This window comes from Oncorhynchus keta, chromosome 35, assembly GCF_023373465.1.
Source record: "Oncorhynchus keta strain PuntledgeMale-10-30-2019 chromosome 35, Oket_V2, whole genome shotgun sequence".
In the NCBI taxonomy this organism is placed as follows: Eukaryota; Metazoa; Chordata; class Actinopteri; order Salmoniformes; family Salmonidae; genus Oncorhynchus; species Oncorhynchus keta.
This window is the reverse complement of record NC_068455.1, coordinates 32,055,248-32,076,539: the sequence shown is the minus strand read 5'-3', so window position 1 is coordinate 32,076,539 and position 21,292 is coordinate 32,055,248. Positions and strand designations below refer to the sequence as shown.

The following is a 21,292-nucleotide window of genomic DNA, read 5'->3' as shown; positions in this document are numbered from 1 at the left end:
ATCATATAAGGTATGTTACTGTACTGTAATATGGGGAAGGGGCTAACATGAAAAGACAGAGTCTGACTTCTGCTCCGAGACATGGCAAACGCGGTTAGTCGAGCTTGTCACTTTGATGTAATAAATGAACCATGAATTCCTCCACCTTAACCAATGGCTTGCCCAAAGCTACAGGGAAATGTTAGGACATCAAGACAATGCCACATTATTCTGTAGACCCTGGGATGTTTGGAAAACAAAACATTGTACACACAAACTGTCTTGGATAATCATGGAGCTCTACACAAACTGTCTTGGATAATCATGGAGCTCTACACAAACTGTCTTGGATAATCATGGAGCTCTACACAAACTGTCTTGGATAATCATGGAGCTCTACACAAACTGTCTTGGATAATCATGGAGCTCTACATAATTGACTGCCATATATAAAAAGGTTTATGTTCTCAATGTTCTACTGCCAAAACTCACTTCAATTAAAGATTCATGTTGATTTTGCTGTGCACTTTATTTCTAAGCAATACTGACGATAAAAAAAAAACTCCGCCAGAGATATACATACACAACATAGTGTTTTTGCCCATCAGGCATGAATGTTTTGGAAACTATTTTCTCGTAGGAAGAGAGAGGTTAGTCTTGTCCGTGATCTGGCCTGACAGATCAGTGTTATCTACGCCAGGCACTGGATCATTTTCCATCAGCTCTAAAGCACAATTCTCTCTCTAATCCACAATTATATACAATCCCAGTGCACTGTCAGGCTCCCAGCTTCCACCTCCCTCCCTCCCATCCCGGCAAGAGCCCTGCTATAACCCAGGCCACATGGGGCCAGCCAGGAGGCTTATTGTAAAGGTACAGTAAGACACCGCTCCTCCCCCTAAGATAAATCTATCTCTATCAGCCTTGACAAATCCAGAATCCAACCCTGGCCCACCTCCTACAGAGCCTGTCTGAGAACACAATGCTGACATACTGTGTACACACAGTCCTGGAAACTAATATTTGTTGTAAGACACGGTTCTCCAAGGTTCAGGGAGTCAGCTAGAGTGCACCACTGAGCTCTGTTCTGCTGTAAGGGAATGCTTGGGAGGTCATAGTTTGAGGAAATCATACAAAATGTATATATACAGTGCATTCGTAAAGTATTCAGACGCCTTGACTTGTTACATTACAGCTTCATTCTAAAATATATACATATTTTAATCCTCATAAATCTACACACAATACCCCATAATAACAAAGCAAAAACAGGTTTTTTGAAATGTTTGCAAATGTACGACAAATATAAATTGGAAATATCACATTAACATGACTATTCAGACCCTTTACTCAGTACTTTGTTGAATCACTTTTGGCAGCGATTACAGCCTTGAGTCTTCTTGGGTATGACGCTACAAGTTTGGCACAACTGTATTTGGGAAGTTTCTCCCATTCCTCTCTGCATATCCTCTCAAGCTCTGTCAGGTTTTCAGGTCTCTCCAGAGATGTTCGATCGGCTTCAAGTCCAGGCTCTGGCTAGGCCACTCAAAGACATTCAGAGACGTGTTCCGAAGCCACTCCTGTGTTGTCTTGGCTGTGTGTTTAGGGTCGTTGTCTTGTTGGAAGGTGAACCTTCACCCCAGTGTGAGGTCCTGAGCGCTCTGGAGCAGGTTGTCATCAAGGATCTCTCTGTACTTTGCTCCGTTCAACTTTACCTCATCCCCACAGCATGATGCTGCCACCACCATGCTTCACCATAGGGGTGGTGCCAGGTTTCCTCCAGACGTGACGCTTGGCATTCAGGCCAAAGAGTTCAATCTTGGATTCATCAGACCAGAGAATCTTGTTTCTCATGGTCTGAGAGTCTTTAGGTGACTTTTGGTAAATTCCAATCGGGCTGTCAAGTGCCTTTTACTGAGGAGTGGCTTCAGTCTGGCCACTCTACCATAAAGGCCTAATTGCTGGAGTGCTGCAGAGATGCTTGTCCTTCTGGAAGGTTCTCCCATCTCCACAGAGGAACTCTATAGCTCTGTCAGAGTGACCATCATGTACTTGGTCACCTCCCTGACCAAGGCCCTTCTCCCCTGATTGCTCAGTTTGGCAGGGCGGCCAACTCTAGGAATAGTCTTGGTGGTTCTAAACTTCTTCCATTTAAGAATGGTGGAAGCCACTGTGTTCTTGGGGACATTTAATGATGCAGAAATGTTTTGGTACCCTTCCCCAGAACTGTGCTTCAACACAATCCTGTCTCGGAGCTCTACTGACAATTCCTTCGACCTCATGGCTTGGTTTTGCTGTGAAATGCACTGTCAACTGTGGGAACTTATATAGACTGGTGTGTTCCTTTCCAAATCGTGTCCAATCAATTGAATTTACCACAGGTAGACTCCAATGACATTGTGATGATCAACAGAAACAGGATGCACCTGAGCACCTTTATATTTTTAAAACATTTGCAAAAATATCTACATCTATTGGGCATTGTGTGTAGACTGCTGAGGAAAGAAATGTATTTAATCAATTTTAGAATAAGGCTGTAACGTAACAATATATATATAGAGTACCAGTCAAAAGTTTGGACACACCTACTCATTCAAGGGTTTTTCTTTATTTTTCTATTTCCTACATTGTAAAATAATAGTGGTGACATCAAAACTATGAATAACAAATATGGAATCATGTAGTAATCAAAAAAGTGTTAAACAAATGTTTAGTGTGCAAAGGATTAGCATTTAAATTAACATGATTATCAAGTGTGTGAGACAGTTTGTTGTGTTGTGACAAGGTAGGGGTTGTATACAGAGTCCATATTATGGCAAGAACAGCTCAAATAAGCAAAGAGAAATGAGTCCATCATTATTTTAAGACATGAAGGTCAGTCAATCCGGAAAATTTCAAGAACTTTGACAGTTTCGTCGAGTGCAGTCGCAAAAACATCAAGCACTAAAATGAAACTGTTTCTCATGGGGACCCAGTTACCTCTGCTACAGAGGATACGTTCATTAGAGTTAACTGCACCTCAGATTGCAGCCCAAATTAATTTAAGTGACAGACACATCTCAACATCAACTGTTCAGAGAAGAGTGCTTGAATCAGGCCTTTATTGTCAAATTGCTGCAAAGAAATCACTACTAAAAAGACACCAATAAGAAGAAGAGACTTGCTTGGGCCAAGAAACATGAGCTAATCACATCAAATCAAATGTATTTGTCACATACACGTGTTTAGAGAAAGCTCTCTATTGTGCATCTGTAAAAGTTTGTGAGGGTTTTAGGTGCCAAGTAATTTCAGTTTGTCAGTGATGTGTACACCGAGGAACTTGAAGCTTTCTACCTTCTCCAGTGCGGTCCTGTTGACGTGGATAGGGGGTGCTCCCTCTGCTGTTTCCTGAAGTCCACGATCAGCTTCTTTGTTTTGTTGATGTTGGGTGAGAGGTTATTTTCCTGGCAACCAGGGCCCTCACCTCCTCCCTTTAGGCTGTCTCGTCATTGTTGGAAATCAGGCCTACTACTGTTGTGTCGTCTGCAAACTTGATGATTGAGTTGGAGGCGTGCATGGCCACACAGTCATGGGTGAACAGGGAGTACAGAACGCATCCTTGTGGGGCCCCAGTGTTGAGGATCAACAAAGTGGAGGTGTTGTTCCTACCTTCACCACCTGGGGGCAGCCCGTCAGGAAGTCCAGGACCCAGTTGCACAGGACGGGGTTCAGACCTAGGGACTCAAGCTTAATGATGAGCTTGAAGGGTACAATGGTGTTGAATGCTGAGCTATTGTCAATGAACAGCATTCTTACATAGGTTTTCCTCTTGTCCAGATGGGATAGGACAGTGTGCAGTGTGATGGCGATTGCATCATCTGTGGGTCTGTTGGGGCGGTAAGCAAATTGAAGTGGCTCTACAGGGTACAGATAAGGTAGAGGGGAAATTATCCTTTACTAGTCTCTCAAAGCACTTCATGTTGACAGAAGTGAGTGCTATGGGCGATAGTCATTTAGTTCAGTTACCTTTGCTTTTTTGGGTACAGGAACAATGGTGGACATCTTGAAGCATGTGGGGACAACCGACTAGGATAGGGAGAATATGTCCATAAACACTCCAGCTAGCGTTATGCGCATGCTCTGAGGACGAGGCTAGGGATGCCGTCTGGGCTGGCAGCCTTGCGAGGGTTAACACACTTAAATGTCTTACTCACGTCAGCCACGGAGAAGGAGAGCCCACAGTCCTTGGTAGATGGCCGTGTCGGTGGCACTGTGTTATCCTCAAAATGGGCAAAGAAGGTGTTTAGCATGAAACATGATGTCGGTGTCCACCACGTGGCTGCTTTTCCCTTTATAGTCCATGATTGTCTCGTGTCTGAGCCGTTGAATTGCAACTCCACTTTGTCTCTAAACTGCCGTTTTGCCTGTTTGATTGCCTTACGGAGGGAATAACTACACTGTTTGTATTCATCCATATTCCCAGTCACCTTGCCATGGTTAAATGCGATGGTTCGCACTTTCAGTTTTGCATGAATGCTGCCATCTACCCACGGTTTCTGAATAGGGTAGGTTGTAATAGTCACAATGGGTACAACATCCCCTATACACTTCCTGATTAACTCAGTCACTGTCTCAGTATATTCGTCTTTGTTGTTCTCGGAGGCTACCCGGAACATATCCCAGTCCGCGTGACCAAAACAATCTTGAAGTGTGGATTCCGGTCAGACCAGCGTTGAATAGTCCTTAGCACGGGTACTTCCTGTTTGAGTTTCTGCCTATAGGAAGGGAGGAGCAAAATCTAGTCATGATCAGATTTGCCGAAGAGAGGGTGGGGAAGGGCCTTGTAGGCATCCTGGAAGTTGGAGTAGCAGTGGTTGAGTGTTTTAGCAGCGTGAGTACTACAGTCAATATGTTGATAAAACATTGGTAATGTTTTACTCCAATTTTCTTTGTTAAAATCCCGGCCTACAATAAATGCGGCATCATGATATGTGGTTTCCAGTTTGCATAAAGTCCAGTGAAGTTCTTCGAGGGCCATCGTGGTATCGGCTTGAGGGGGAATATACACGGCTGTGACTATGACCGAAGGTATGTGTGGTATTGCAGGTCGGTTGAACAAAAGGACTTGAGTTCCTGTATGTTATCACAACATCATGAGCAATTAATCATGAAACATACACCCCACCCTTCTTCTTCCCAGAGAGATATTTATTCCTGTCTGCGCGATAAACTGAGAAACCAACGGGTTGAACGGACTCATACAGTATATCTCGAAAGAGCCATGTTTCTGTGAAACAGAGTGTGTTACAATCCCTGATGTCTCACTGGAAGGAAATCCTTGCCCTGAGCTTGTCAACTTTATTATCCAGAGACTGAACATTAGCGAGTAATATACTCGGAAGCTATGTCCAAAAGTTACTCCAGACTGTATGTAATAACTGTCACGTTCTGACCATCGTTCGTGTGTGTTTTCCTTGTTTTAGTGTTGGTCAGAATGTGAGCTGGGTGGGCATTCTATGTTGTGTGTCTGGTTTGTCTATTTCTATGTTTGGCCTGATATGGTTCTCAATCAGAGGCAGATGTTAGTCATTGTCTCTGATTGGGAACCATATTTAGGTAGCCTGTTTTGTGTTGGGTTTTGTGGGTGATTGTTCCTGTCTCTGTGGCACCAGATAGGACTGTTTTGGTTTTTTCACGTTTCTTGTTTTGTAGATTGTTGTACTTTCATCTTTATTAAAGATGTACAAAACTAACCACGCTGCATTTTGATCTGCCTCTCTTTCCCCAGAAGAAAACCGTTACAATAACATATGTCACGATCGTTTGTAGAAACGGACCAAGGCGCAACGAATGTTGAGTTCTACATTATTTATTAGAAAGTGAAACTAAGCAAATACAAAAATAAATAAACAATAAACTAACAACGAACCGTGACTACAGAGATGCTATGTGCACTAACTCAAAACAATATCCCATAAACACAGGTGGGAAAAACAGCTACTTAAATATGATCCCCAATTAGAGACAACGATTACCAGCTGCTTCTGATTGGGAATCATACAAATCACCAACATCGAAAATGAACTAGGACACCACATAGAACTAAATAAACTAGATCACCCCCAGTCATGCCCTGACCCACTTCACCATAGAGAAACAATAGCTCTCTATGGTCAGGACGTCACAACACAAAACATTTCCTGGGCTAATAACGTAAGAGATAACACATAAAAAACTAAATACTGCAATGTCCTAGGTAGACTATCATATGTTTTTCAAAAGGACAATGACCCAACACACCTCCATGCTGTGTAAGGGCTATCTGACCAAGAAGAAGAGTTATGGAGTGCTGCATTAGATGACCTGGCCTCCACAATCACCCAACCTCAAACCAATTGAGATGGTTTGGGAAGAGTTGGACTGCAGACTGAAGGAAATGCAGCCAACAAGTGCTCAGCATATGTGGGAACTCCTTGAAGACTGCTGGAAAAGCATTCATCATGAAGCTGGTTAAGAGAATGCAAAGAGTGTGCAAAGCGGTCATCAAGGCAAAGGGTGGCTACTTTGAAGAATCTCAAATATAAAATATATTTTAATTTGTTTAACATTTTTTGGTTACTATATGTTATTTCATAGTTTTAATGTCTTCACTATTATTCTACAATGTATAAAATAGTAAAAATAAAGAAAAACTCTGGAATGAGTAGGTGTGTCCAAAGTTTTGACTGGTACTGTATATAGAATTGTAATATTTTCCACCAAGTGCTCCAACCAGGGGGGAGGGGGGTTAGAAATGATGCAGGCAATGTTATTTGATAGACTTAAATTCTAAATATAGTAATTTTATAGATTACCTACCCACTTTTTAAAAAACTAAATATGTATTCTCTACCCTCTGCATGTTCCTTGCATCTTGCGCCTTTCTTTCAGCAAGCTGAGGAGCCTATATTTAACTGTTATGTGGGGAGGAGAGGTGGCGGTACTCTACCCCAACGACTCCACACATGGAATTCCAACCGGAGCCTCTGTCGTAAAACAGGCTTCAGGGTAAAGGCCTTGCCTCGACCTGACATTAAGGGGCATTTAAAGTAAAGACACTGTCTGATTTGCCATGGTGATGAATGCCTAACCCCTCACAGGCCTTCTGTGAAACACTAAACTCCCCTGGGCAGCAAATGAGCTCTGACTGTTCTATTTTATTTGATACTATTTCATTCAGTAGCGTCCCTGCCTCACTGTCCACCCCAATTACCCAGCAGTTAAAGAGAGCTTTACGTGGCCGCGGCCTCCGCTAGCCCTGATGGGAGGAAAGGTCCCACTCTGTCCCCACCTAAATCCCTGGGACTGGGTGAACTAAGGATACTCTCCAGGAACATCTACATGTACTGTAGCCCCCAAAGGGACAGGCACCTCTGTGGACACATAGAAATGGACAGGCACCTTTGTGGACATATATAAAGGGACATGCACCTCTGTGGACACATAGAAAGGGGCAGGAAACTCTGTGGACACATATATAAAGGGACAGGCACCTCTGTGGACACACTGAACTGAAAGCCTCAGGAGACACTAGAGAAAACACAGTGCAACATGCAGGTATTAGTCTACAGTAGCATTGCTCCTTGTGAAGGAGAGAATGGATGGATGGATCCTAACACCCCCCCCCCCCATCCCCAGAAAGAGACCCAGAGAGAGGTCATCACCTCCTGCCCAAACAGGAAGGCAGATCAAATGAGGATCATGTTTCTGCACGGTGGAGTGGAGGAGAGGGCAGCCGCCAGGCCACGGAGTCTGACCTGCTCCCGTGCATCGTCTCGGACCAGACACGCACAGACATACATCTGCTTGGCTACTTAGGAGAGCCTCACTCTGGGGAAGAGCGATATGGAGAGAGAAATATATAGCTTGAACATCCCTGAACCTTACCAAGGCATCAAATAGGAGGGCAAAACAGGAGTCATCATGAGGCTCCCTAGCCCGGCTAATCTCCTCTCCTTTCAGCAGTACACTCTCGACTCTCGAATGTGTTAGACACAATTAATATGTGAATGGAAGTCATCTGATATAATTAAGACCATTTGGTTTCTTTAGGGTGGTTTATAATAGTGCAGCATAAATATTTATTCCTGGCGGCTGATGGGGAGGATAAAAATGGGAGTCATAGGTGGACCTCACCAAACACTGAGAATTCAGGCTCACTGCTCCCTGCCAATACCCTGAGGACTCCTGGGTGAGACTGTAACATTTTCTTCCTGCAGCAGAGATCAAATAAGAGGGCCCTTATGTTACATTTATTGTGTTTAGGTCTTCCATTTTTCCTAATAAATGAGTGACAGCTTGAGGTGGGTCTGGGGCTCTTTTGTAGACTTAGTATTTTTCCCCCAGGTCAGAGAGGATCAGGGTTTAACAGCAATCTGCACAAGGAGGGGAGAGTGGAGAGCATATCTAATTGCTTTCATATGCCATATTATTGGTTGATTTAAATAATCACAGACACCAGGGCGCTGGGGGTGCCATGCCTTTAACCCCTGGATGGCCCAGCGGACCACTGACTGACTGGCTGGCTGGCTGAGTCCCTGGCTAACTGACTAGCTGCCTGGCGAACTGGGCGGACCATGCCGGCGAGCACCGAGCCCCTGATACCAGCCACATGAACACGTTTCTCATGAGTGTTGCTCGTTTACTGACTAGCTGCCTGGCGAACTGGGCGGACCATGCCGGCGAGCACCGAGCCCCTGATACCAGCCACATGAACACGTTTCTCATGAGAGTGTTGCACATTTACTGCATTTCCACCCAGCTTTCGTATCATCTGTAAACATTTCAGAGAGATAGTCTTGCTTTGGCCAATATGAAGACAGTTCTCACATAAGAGCAGAGAGCATGATCAGGGCTGGGGGACATTCAGGAGTGATGATGTCATGCCTGTTAAGGAAAAGGTGCTTCAGAGCATCTGGGATCCTGAATCTACCCTGAAACACGGGAGAAGACAGAATCTACAATAGGGATCCTACTACATATAGGTCAGGATGCCTATCTGCATGCCTGGTGGTGTTCTGTGAGTTGATTATAAAAGAGTGAAATAACACATCTTACCAGTCAGGTCTCTCTTCAGCTTCCTCATGTCCTTTGTGAGGTCTTCAAACTTGACCTGAGCGGCCAGGAAGAAATCCTGTGGTTCAGGAAGTGGGAATGCACTCTTGTCTGTTCCTGCATGCTGTAAACCAACAAACAACCCATAAATGACAAAACATGAGGAAAATCCAGAAGTCGTTAGTTTTTAGTCCATTGTAGATAATGTGTTCATAAATATTGTACCTCGTCGAAATTGCGCAGATAGTATGCAACCACATAATCCACCAGACTGATACGATTGTCCTAAAAGATACAAAGGTCAGACAGGAAGTATACTGTAGATAAAACCAGTATAATACGTGTTCATGTGTGATGAGTGTACCCTGCTCTTGACGTCCTTCAGTTTGGGCAGGATCTCCAGGCCAAAGCCATCAGCTTGACCTCGCGTCCTGTTGCCTCCGTTCATGTAGTTCCCAAAGGCTAGGACCAGCCCTATCACATCCTTCACACTGCTACAGTCCAGCAGATCCTGACACACACACACACACACACACACACACACACACACACACACACACACACACACACACACACACACACACACACACACACACACACACACACACACACACACACACACGTACACACACACACACACACACACACACACACACACACACACACACACACACACACACACACACACACACACACACACACACACACACACACACACACACACACACACACACACACACACACAGCATGTTATAAGCTCATACAATAACAAACCAAGATTGAAGTCATGTCCAGTCTTACTTTGCTCACGGTGGAGACTATTTCTACTTTGCGGTGGATAGAGGACATGGAGTCGAGGAAGATAGACTGGAATATGATGCAGTGGGACCGGCCAGAGAAGTCTGGAATCTGGGAGAGTTCATACAAGAACCTGCACAAGAGGAAATAATGTGTTATGACAAAATTCAACTAAATGTCCAACAGGAAGAACTATTTTTAATCCTTGGCTGCGCTACTTCCACACACACACGGCTGAGTCAGTATAGCTTTTAACTAGCAGCTGATAGTCATGAGTCGTCCTGCTCTGATAGTTTGATAGGTCCAGGGTCAACTGAAGGAGGGCCAGAGCGCTGATTGATCAAAGGGAGCATCAGGCCGACTCATGTAAACAGGGACATATCCGAGGAGAGCAGTAATATCCTGTGGGATCAGGCTGCTGATGGAGGCAGACACTGAGTGGGTATGACTCACAGTCTAGTGACAGCTCTGTTCAAACATGGCCCTCAACCCCACAGTGACAAGTCATTAACAGGCCAGCTACGTTTAACCCCCATGGGAGAGACGCCTCCCTGAGAGCCAGCAGCCGTCTAACTCTCTCGTTCACTCAGAGACACACGTGTGAACACACACACACACACACACACACACACACACACACACACACACACACACACACACACACACACACACACACACACACACACACACACACACACACACACACACACACACACACACACACACACACACACACACACACACACACACACACACACACACACACACACACACACACACACACACACACACTGTGTAAGACACACAAACATGCAACACACACGCAAACATGCACGTGTTTCGAGTCAGTCAGACAGCTATGGAGCTTTCAGATCATGGAGGTTGCAAACAGACCAGGAACAAATATTTACAGTCTGAGTAACAATAAGGAGCTTGGTTTATTTACTTATTAAAAGAGAAATAAACACAAAATTGATGCCACCTTTTCTAAGTTATGTTTATGTTAAATATCTCCCTATAATGGTTTGGCTCTAAAGAACCCCTCGATATGACGAGTGAGCCTCAGGCTGCCAGAGACCAAAGTGTTTCATAATCAAACTGTTTGTCTCTGGCTGTACACATTAGAAACCACATGATGCATTTCTTAAAAATAAAAAAAACTCTCATCCAAAATCAAAGTAGCCTCTGAAATTGTGTTGACGTGTTGAATTCACAGGAGGGGATGGTTTTCTGTGTGTAATGAGGTTGTAGTTCTCTGACTGCAGTAGAAGTCAGGGTCCAGTGTTCTACTACCCATCTCCCTGAACCCTTGGGTGCTGGAGAAGTACTCATACTGTTCAGGCTTGTCCAGTAGCTTCACCTCATCCTCCTTGGATGTTTCATAGTGTTTTTTGATCTTCTGCAGCTCGTCACTAGTGGCCCTCTGTGATCACACACAAACAGGACAGGTTAGAGGACAACAATAGAGCTGTAACAATGAACGATTTAGACATAGTCAACGCAAAACAAGACAGAATAGCAATAGATAAATGTTGAGTGTGATATCACTGAGAAATGAGCTGTAGGCTAGCAGATGTTATGGAGCACTGGTGTAGTTTAACAAAAGCATGCGGAGAAAAATACTTCATAGCCCAGTGTGGTCAAAAACGTGATTTTCCTGTGTTTTATATACATTTCCACACTATGAAGTTGGAATAATAGTATGAAATGGTGAACATGATGATAATGCCCTTTTAGTGTAAGGGCTTTTTGAAAAGACGACAGGACATTTTGGGTGGTAAATTAGTTAATAGACCAATTAGAAAGAGAGTCCAAACTTCTCTGCCAATAAGATCACATTTTCAGATTTCCCCTCCCCACTCAGACCACTCACAGACAGTCATCGCAGAATTATTTTTGACTATTTTAATTGAAAATAATCACAGTAAGGAACTTAATTGTTTCCATAAATGATTTGATATTGTTATAAAAACAGCTGCATTGGACCTTTAAAAAGGAGTTTGGCATCTCACATTTCTCTCATGCTGTTGGATGACTTTACAACACACTTCTGAATACTCACATTTTCATATAAAGCCTCGATGGTCTCCAAATCCACCACAGAGTTATCCACAGTCAAAACAGCTGGAACAGTACATTCACTTATTAGAGGCATTCTCTTAAAAGATGAAATATGTTGGGCAAGCATGCTGTCTCAATTGCTTCCTGGGTTTGGAGCCCAACTTGTCAAAGAGGTTAAATGCATAGACATGCTATGTACAAAAGGATTGGATAGCAACTAAACACTAGCATATTTCAAATGCTAACATACACATCACGGATCATCATAACCCTCCTGCTGTGTTCGTTTCATGTTAATTAATTCTGTGTTCCCGGTCCAAAATGACCGCCCCATTATAGCTGATTATGAATCCATAAAAATACATATATTGTCACCTAATGCTGGGTTAGATCTTTGTATCAACTTACGTTCTTGTGAACATTACAAGTTTTGAACTTCTATTTGCTATTTATGGCCAGTAGGCCGCATTGACCTGAGCTCATACAACTCGTTTTTGAGTTTAAAAAAAAGCATAATGTATGGATTATTTTCACTATAACAAATACTCAGATATTGTATATATTGAAACATATTGTGCTATTTATCACAGAATACACAGAATATACCAGTGTCACGATCAAAGATATGATCAAGAGCCTCACACAGTATATTGTCTGGCCATTGTGCTGCCACAGATTGAATTGTGAGCAAGGCCTCAAAAAAGCTTTATATTATATACCAGAGCTGCAAGAAAAGTTCTATATATTATTGAAACAATGTTGCAATTGTTTGTGAGAATGCCAACAGGTGTGGTTCCTGTGCGGGGAAAGATTCTAAACCGCAATCCTGTGCGGTTTGCCATGGAAGCCAAGGGGAGTGAGGTGTGTGTGTGTTCAAACACACATGCATGTGGGGGTCAGGGAGAGGAAGTGTGTCCATCTGATGAATGGGCATGTGCCTGAAATCAATTTTATACACTAATTGTAGTCTCACCCATTCATTTCTAATGACCGGTCCTTTCTGACCGGGAACACCACAGGTGTACAAAAGTTAAATAAAACACCCAAAATGTTATGAAAATCATCCAAATGTATTTTGTGTGTTCAGATGCCCTGTGTGGACAAAGTCATGGAACCTTGTTGTCACGTTCTGACCTTAGTTCTTTTGTTATGTCTTTGTTTTAGTATGGTCAGGGCGTGAGTTGTGTGGGTTGCCTATGTTTCCTTTTCTATGTGGTGTTTTTGTGTTTGGCCTGGTATAGTTCTCAATCAGAGGCAGGTGTCATTAGTTGTCTCTGATTGAGAATCATACTTAGGTAGCCTTTTCCCACCTGTGCTGTGTGGGTGATTATTTTATGTTCAGTGTTTTTTCAGCACCATACAGGACTGTTCATTTGTCGTTTTGTTTCAGTGTTCAATTATTTTATTAAAGAATATGGACACTTACCACGCTGCGCATTGGTCATCCTTTTCTTCCACCTATGACGACCGTTACACTTATAACAGTCAGATTAAATGAACTACATTTTTCAGAGAGAAAATGTGTAAATCGGTCCAATTCGACCAGAACACAGCAGAAGGGTTAACTATCTACTTTAAATACATAATACTCATGTCTATTATTTTGATAAGTCATTTAACATTAGACAACTTTTGAGGTCTGAGATGTCTGACAAATTTTGATTTTGGAGTGAGTGAATGAGAGTATTAGGGAGTAGTGGGGTATCTGGTAGTGTGGTCAGGCAGGACAGGGCAGCTGTGGTGTCAGAGCACAGCAAAGCAGTGCCCAGAGCCCACCTCACACGGGGGCTCCACCTCTCAGGCCGACATGCAGAGGACTAAGCCTATAGGCCACGGGTCACAGGAGAGAGCCTGTAACTGTTTAACCCCAGGACCTGTAGCCAGAACCACCACAGTCTCCAGTAATGATCTCTAAAGGGGGGCTGCATAGAGAGAGGAGGGGAGAGAGAGAGAGAGAGAGAGAGAGAGAGAGAGAGAGAGAGAGAGAGAGAGAGAGAGAGAGAGAAAGAGAAAGCAAGTCTCTTATCAGCAAAAGAGGAAGAGTGTGAGAGAAAAAGTAAGAGACGGAGAGCTCTGCTCAGTGTCTCAGTGAGACGAGTCACGGCTTTATGGCTGAGTGCAGGTCAGGGAGGAAAGGAGAGAGCATAGGAGGGAGCAGACTGGGAGGGATGGCTCCTTGTCTCATAGCTGATATGGATCTGTGTGCTGTCAGTTGCAGACTGCAGAGCGACACCTGGTCTCAGATCTGCCTAAAACAGACCCAGTGTGAGTGGAAACAAGCCCCTCTCCACACCACTGTAGCTGCGTCATGTCTCAGTCACATGACTAGCAAAGAGCCACCAGTGAAGTCAAGCCAGAAGCATATGACTGTACTGTATAGAGCAACACCCTGGATTCATTATGACATGTCACCTTCAATCTCCACACAAGGCCTCCAAATCAGAAGAAAAAGATCTGCGTCCCAGAATCCAAGCATTCTTCCACTGACATCCACAGCTTCCACAAACCCCCACGACCAGCTAGGGCAGTAGAGCAGCCCTGGAGGCTGGATTAGAGTGGAGAGCAGCAGGCTGCAGAGCAGGCTGGAGGTGGTGGCCATTTCCTACCGCTTATTAGAGTGGATTACTCAAGGCCTCAGCACGCCCGCCATGCAACCGTCAATCACACACCAAAGGAGGGCCGCAGTGCAGCACAGTGCTCTGAGCCAAGTGGGCCAGAGCCTGGATATCTCTCCACACCGGGAGATCAAAGGAACCCCGTCGCAGCCTCACTCCCTTTCCCTCCACTTCTCACTCATCGCTCAGGGTGTGTGGTGTGTGTGGTGAGGTGTGGGGGAACCTCCCCTCTGCCTTGAACTGCGGTGGCCCAGGAGGTCCCCCAGCCAGTCTCAGGCCCTCCGTTGGCCCCCTCTCTCCCCTCTCCCTGCACTGGGTAACCAGAGCCCCCCTCCCTTGTCTCCCCCCTCCCTAGTGGATGTAATTACATTACATGTCCCATGTCCTTTTAATTTGCCAACAAAGAGTAGGCAAGCAGGTGAGGCCAGGGACCAGGGCCCTTAGAAGTGCTTATTAGGCCACTCTGCTGAATTGTCAGATTCAAATTGTCCATTTCACCTACACCTCCCATTAAGGCTGTAGGAAGCAGGCTCATGCTGGGAGAGAGCAGGCTCTTTTATTGGGGGTTCTTTACCTCGACACCGACAAAAAGAGGAGAGAGAACAAAAAAAATGAAAACCAAAAACAGTAGCTTGACCCAATGTGTTGCTTGGCTTGCATTGGGCTGCTGTTTTATAGTGGCGGTGTGGTGTCTACTGACTGCAAAGGTGGATTTATACACACTCAGATCATTAGCAGGGTGTCGCTCCCATTAGGTGGTGGAAACCGTCACTGGCAACAATGAACAGATCTGCCGGGCCACTAAGACTGCCAACCCCTCCACTCCCAGTCGCAGTATCAACCCAACGCACCCAGGCTTAGAGCTATGCACAGGACGGATTTATTCATCCCCCTCCCACCGCTTTTCATACCCCGCCAACACCTCTGAATTTCCTTGGGACTCCCACCCTCTACCGCAAGAACTGGTTCCGATCCTAACCGCAGACCTGCAATGTTATTTTAAGGGTATGTGACGCAGATCACTTGCCAGCCATGGTCCCAGCAATTTTTAGCCCTACAGGCAATATCAAAATGCGCTAAAATAACCTAAGAAATAGGTTAAAATACCCAGAGATTCTCACGTGGCCCATTACATTAGGCTATCGGTATTACTGGGCTATGTCAACCAATAGATTAGACATTTTTTGAAGACAGCGGAGTTGGAGATTTGCACTTTATCTTGAGCAACGTTTTATAGCCTGCATTTTAGGAGTGGGACTATTTTCAGACGGAGACAAATATGGGTGATCAATAAGTATTTCTAGGGAAAGTAGCAAAATGTAGCATAATCATATTTAGAAATGACATTTCCTTGGAAAGATAACTGCCCCGGGCTTCTCTGCCCATTCATAGGCTATAGCCTAGTCTATTTAATTGAGACCATATGCGCGCGCACCTGATCTCGCATGTATGGCTACTGAACTTGAAGCAGCAAGAATGATGAGAGCGGGTCACACCCTGATCTGTCTCACCTGTCTTCGTGATTGTCTCCACCCCCCTCCAGGTGTCACCCATCTTCCCCATTACCCCCTGTGTATTTATACCTGTGTCCTCTGTTTGTCTTTTGCCAGTTTGTTTTGTTTCGTCAAGCCTACCAATGTTTTCCCTCTGCTCCTTTCTCTCGATTGTTCCTGTTTTCCTGGTGTTGACCATTCTGCTTGCTCTGACCCTGCCTGCCACCCTGTACCTTTGCCCCACCTATCTGGAATACTGACCTCTGCCTATCCTGACCCTGAGCCTGCCTGCCGTCCTGTACCTTTGTCCAACCTATCTGGATTACTGACCCCTGCTTGCTCTTGACCTGTCTTTTGCCTTCCCCTGTTGGATTAATAAACTGTTGTTACTTCGACGCTGTCTGCATCTGGGTCTTACCTGAAACGTGATAGTACAAACTGGCCATGACTGACACAGCAGATCCGGGCCAGCTGCGCAACACCATCTCCTCCCAAGGAGCCACCATCGGTAGACACGAGGAATTGCTTCAAGGCCTTATGGAGGGGGCCCAAATGTTGGCTGAACGCCATGACCGGGCGTTGGACATTTTGCTGGAGCAATTTTGCAGGTTGTCTGGGAGGCAACCTACCATGGTGGTAATCCCACAGCCCCTCAGTAACTCAGCTGTTAGCTGTGCCATCTCATCGGTCACTCCACGTTCTCAGGAGCCCCGCTTACCTCCCCGGAACGCTTCTATGGAGAGCCGAGCACCTGTCAAGTGTTTCTAGCTCAGTTTTCCCTCATCTTCGAGCTTCAGCCATCCCCTCGGATAGCTCCAAGATAGCCTACCTCATCACGATGATGTCCGGGAGAGCTCTCGCCTGGGCTACTGTTGTTTGGGAATAACAGCTGGCCAGATGTGTTAGCCTGGAGGGGTTCGTGGGAGGGGTGAAGAAGGTTTTTTGATGCCCTGATCCAGCTTCGGGCAGGACTCCTGCAGACTATGCCGTGGATTTCCACACGTTGGCAGCGGAGAGTGCTTGGAACCAGGAAGCGTTGTTCGATATGTTCCTGCACGGCGTCTAGGAGGAGGTCAAGGACGAGCTTGCTGCTCGGGAGTTATTTACGGATCTCAATTCCCTCATAGATTTGCCCATCTGATGGGCGATTACGGGAACGACAGAGGGAGAGGAAATTCGATTTCGCTCACACGTCCAGGGATTCCACCTTGCCTCCGAGTCATCCCAAAAGTCCCCGATGGCCCCATTGCCGAGAGAACCCGAGGCTTCCCGACCTCCCCCGAGAGTCGCCGAAGACGCCGAGAGTCACCGCCTCCCAAGCCTATGCAACTAGGCAGAGCTGGGCTGTCGCCAGCGGAACGGAAATACAGGATCAACGCAAAGAGTTGTCTGTATTGCGGGACTCTTGGTCATTTTGTGTCCTCTTGTCCTTTAAAAGACCAGGCTCACTGATAGGAGCGAGTACTCTGATGGGCCATATGGAGAACTTTTCTGCTTCGCTTGTTCGCACCCCTTTTCATGCCAATCTGCTGTGGGGTTACCAGTCTAAATCTCTCCGGGTCCTCATTGACTCTGGAGTTTTTTGGACGCTACCCTTGCTTCCGAGCTGAACATCCCCACTCAGCCCCTCTTCATTCCAATGGATGTTAGAGCACTGGACGGGCGCTCTATAGGCCGGGTCACTCATTATACCACTCCCATCAACCTACAGGTGTCTGGGAATCACAGGGAGACTATTCAATTTCTACTCACCAAGTCTCCTCAGATTCCTGTGGTTTTGGGATTCTCCTGGCTCCAGCAACACAATCCCCTCATCAACTGGTCTACTGGTGCCGTCACGGGCTGAAGTCCATTCTGCCACGCCAAGTGTGAAGTTAGTGCAACTTGCTCCGGGACGTCTTCCTGAGGGCTCAGAAGGTGCCCCGGACCTCTCCGCCATTCCCGCGGAGTACCTGGACCTCCGGGAGGTGTTCAACAAGGCCCGGGCCACTTCGCTTCCACTAAACCAACTATATGACTGCGGGATTGACCTTCTCCCTAACACCACTCCACCCTGGGGACTGTAATCGCTGTCGGGACTGGAGACCAGGGCTATGGATACCTGAGTTGGGGACCTCCAAACTTCAGGATTAATACATCCTTCATCCTCTCCCGCCTGCACAGGGTTCTTCTTTGTAGAGAAGAAGGACAAGACCCTGCACTAGGGCTGGGCGATATGACGATATATATCATGTGACTATAGAAAAACATCTATCATTTCATTTTATTTTGTTGTGTCTCAAATCACACTCTTACGGCAATATTTTTTGTCAATTGGACGATGCTTTGGATGACGCACATGTGCGTGTGGAAGGAAGTTTGCAACACAAGCAAACATGGAGGAGAGTGAACGTGACACAGAGCACAGAGACACGGGGCTCGTACCTAAAAGAGGGGCTACTTCGGTCACATGGACGTGGTTTGGGTATGAAAAGTCCGACACAGACCAGAAAACCGTCCTCTGCAAAATATACCGCAGCCTCAAACACCACTAATCTCTTTTACCACCTACGCAAGCATCATGTCAAACAATACAGAGAGTCTACGGATGAGACCCAACAAAGTACAGTCGAGTGCTCCAATCAAACCCCCGACTCGTTGCAAGAGGATTTTTCCCGCGGCACACTATATGGCAAAGAATCACGAAGATGGAAGGAGGTAACAGCTGCCATTACAACTTACATCTGCAAAGACATGGCCCCAGTTTACATGGTCGAGAAACGAGGGTTTCGTGAGTTGGTGCTGACACTCGACCCAAGATACCAAATGCAAATTGATATGTGACACGTATTAATGCCAAAATAACATGCAAAACAGGCATGCCCCCCCAAAATAATATATATTTCAGGCCTATATTTATTTTGTTTGCAACTATATTTGAAATGTTTTCTATTTACCTTTTAAGATTTTATACAGTAATATTTTATATTTTCTTACATGCTTAATAGAAAATGTGCACAAAGGTTCTAAATAAAAGGAGAAATAATCAAATATGAGTAAGTACCTTTTATTTGTTGAGTATAATTCAAAATGTAATAAGAAATAGGCCTTTACATGTGGTCATTTTATATAAACTACTTATTCATTGAATTTACAGAAAATGTGATATATCGTGATATGTATGTTATTGGGATATGAAATTACCAATATCGGTATATGAGATATTTGCCATATCCCTCAGCCCTACACTGCGCCCGTGCATCAATGACATAACGGTGAAGAACCGCTACCAGCTCGCACTCATCTCCTCTGCCTTAGAGCCGCTCCAGGGGGCCACCATGTTATCCAAGCTGGATCTACGGAACGCCTACCACCTGGTGCGGATATGGGAGGTAGATGAGTGGAAGACCGCCTTCAACACGGCCAGAGGCCACTACGAGTATTTGGTCATGCCATTCGGTCCCCCTGCTGTGTTCCAAGCTCTGGTAAATGATATTCTCCGTGACATGTTGAATCCGTTCGTCTTCGTCTACATTGATGACATCCTCTTCTTCTCCCGCTCCGCATATAAAGCAGAAAGATGACCGTTTCCAAATCATCTGAAGGACAACAACAATATTTGAATCCCAAAATTGTCTGTCTGACCGAGCGCTCCCAACCGCAACATGAAAAATGCTGATTGTACAATGATCACTGTCAGACCGCAGGTCCTGCCGTCATCCCGCGAAAATGCAGTCCTCTACCCTGTTGGCGCTAACGGATCCAATTTATGCACGCCTAACCGCTGTGTCAGATTTTCCCCGCACCATTCACATATATAAACACATATAGTCCAATACACATACACAACCAAATACTCCACTCCTCTTTAGCTCAAAAGGGAAAATGTTGATGTGATTTTGACCAGTGTAGGAAGGATTGAAGCTGGTGAAACAGAATTCTCAGCAAAAATGTCTAATGTCATTCCAATGCTGTTCACTCACAACATTATGCACTAGTTTGGAAAACTTGGAAATCTTCCATGTTCCACATGAAACACAAATTCATCTATAAAAGTGGAACTAGTCACACATTAGGACCTGTCAAGAGGCAGGAAACAATTTGCGCCAGGCTTCAACATGTCTTCACTAAAAATAACCACTTGCATCTGCAATTTATCAAGTGTCTTTTCTAATCTAGTGAAAATAGGATTGCAACTGATGTTTATTACTGTTTAATCGAAAAAAGAACAGCCTTGTTTAACAGACAGGAAATGAATGGTTTTCAGAAATAGCACAAAATCCTCCTGTAAAAAAAGCTGCCAAACAGCTTGGTTTTAACACAGACCATTAAATGTTTGCTCTCACCTTGCTGAATGTCTTTCATTTCCAGGTGCAGACTTGAGATGAGGATGCCCACTGCTTGGGAACGTTTCCCATCCAGCAGCTTGATAATCTGCAGGAGAGACATACCGGTAAACGTCATAACTTAATCACAGTGATTATATCGGAGAGCAAAAATAATATTGGCATTATATATCCTTTATTTGATCACCATATCCATTTGATTCAAGTGGCACCGTTTATACAGTTGAAAAGATCCAGACCTACAGTTCGTTTAAAAAAATGCAATTAAGATTTATTATAATATGATATGCTGTACACACTGTAAGTCATCCACTGTCTTTTTCCCAGAGAGGCCAAAGGAAAGTATCACTTAGTCACTTCCCAGAGCCAGACCACTTGAAGATAGATTGACTCTGGGTGAGGACAGAAGAAGTGCTCTAAAGAAGAGTAACATATAACATACTAACATCTCTCTGGAGTGTCTGGATTGACCCTAAAGCCAGACTCATCTACACAATGTCATAATCCTTTACGGTCCATGTAACAGGCAGGGCTTGAGTAAGGATAGAAACCCACAGGTTTCAGCATGCCTTATCAAATGGCATCCCTAACAGTACAGAGCACAGAGTACAGAGAACAAGTTCCCCTGTAAAAGTGCATTAATTATATAGTAGGCCCCGGGACAATATCAGTATCACAATACTCATTTGTATCGTGGCAAAGAAGCAAAACACAAAGCGGATTTGATTTCTTTAGGAAAACAGCCCTAATGTTGGAAACAAACATCATTATGTTGTCATCCAGAGTCACATTTCCTAGCTGTATAACACATTATTTTACATAAAGCAGGTTTTTAAAGGACCACAGAGTTTGGTCTGCTTCTTGTTTTCATTTTTACCATAAAAACAAACATCACAATACTGTGACAGCCCTACGATATAGTCAAAAATATTAAGTCACAGGAAAGTAA

The 21,292-nt window shown here is 44.8% G+C and overlaps 1 protein-coding gene across 6 annotated transcripts in view; it reads right to left on the bottom strand.

Annotated features, from left to right (window-relative positions):
- LOC118368345 (formin-like) overlaps nt 1-21,292 on the bottom strand; it is a 117,548-nt gene that overhangs the window by 44,381 nt on the left and 51,875 nt on the right. For 5 of the 6 annotated variants that reach the window (XM_052496894.1, XM_052496895.1, XM_052496893.1 and 2 more), the window contains 7 exons: nt 20,344-20,431; nt 11,912-11,973; nt 11,184-11,272; nt 9,853-9,982; nt 9,416-9,562; nt 9,277-9,336; nt 9,055-9,175 (listed from right to left, as the gene is read on the bottom strand). In XM_052496894.1, coding sequence (XP_052352854.1) covers nt 9,055-9,175; nt 9,277-9,336; nt 9,416-9,562; nt 9,853-9,982; nt 11,184-11,272; nt 11,912-11,973; nt 20,344-20,431 — 697 coding nt within the window. Of the gene's footprint in view, nt 1-9,054; nt 9,176-9,276; nt 9,337-9,415; nt 9,563-9,852; nt 9,983-11,183; nt 11,273-11,911; nt 11,974-20,343; nt 20,432-21,292 lie in introns of those variants that run through there. The other variant, XM_052496896.1, reaches the window with a different exon arrangement.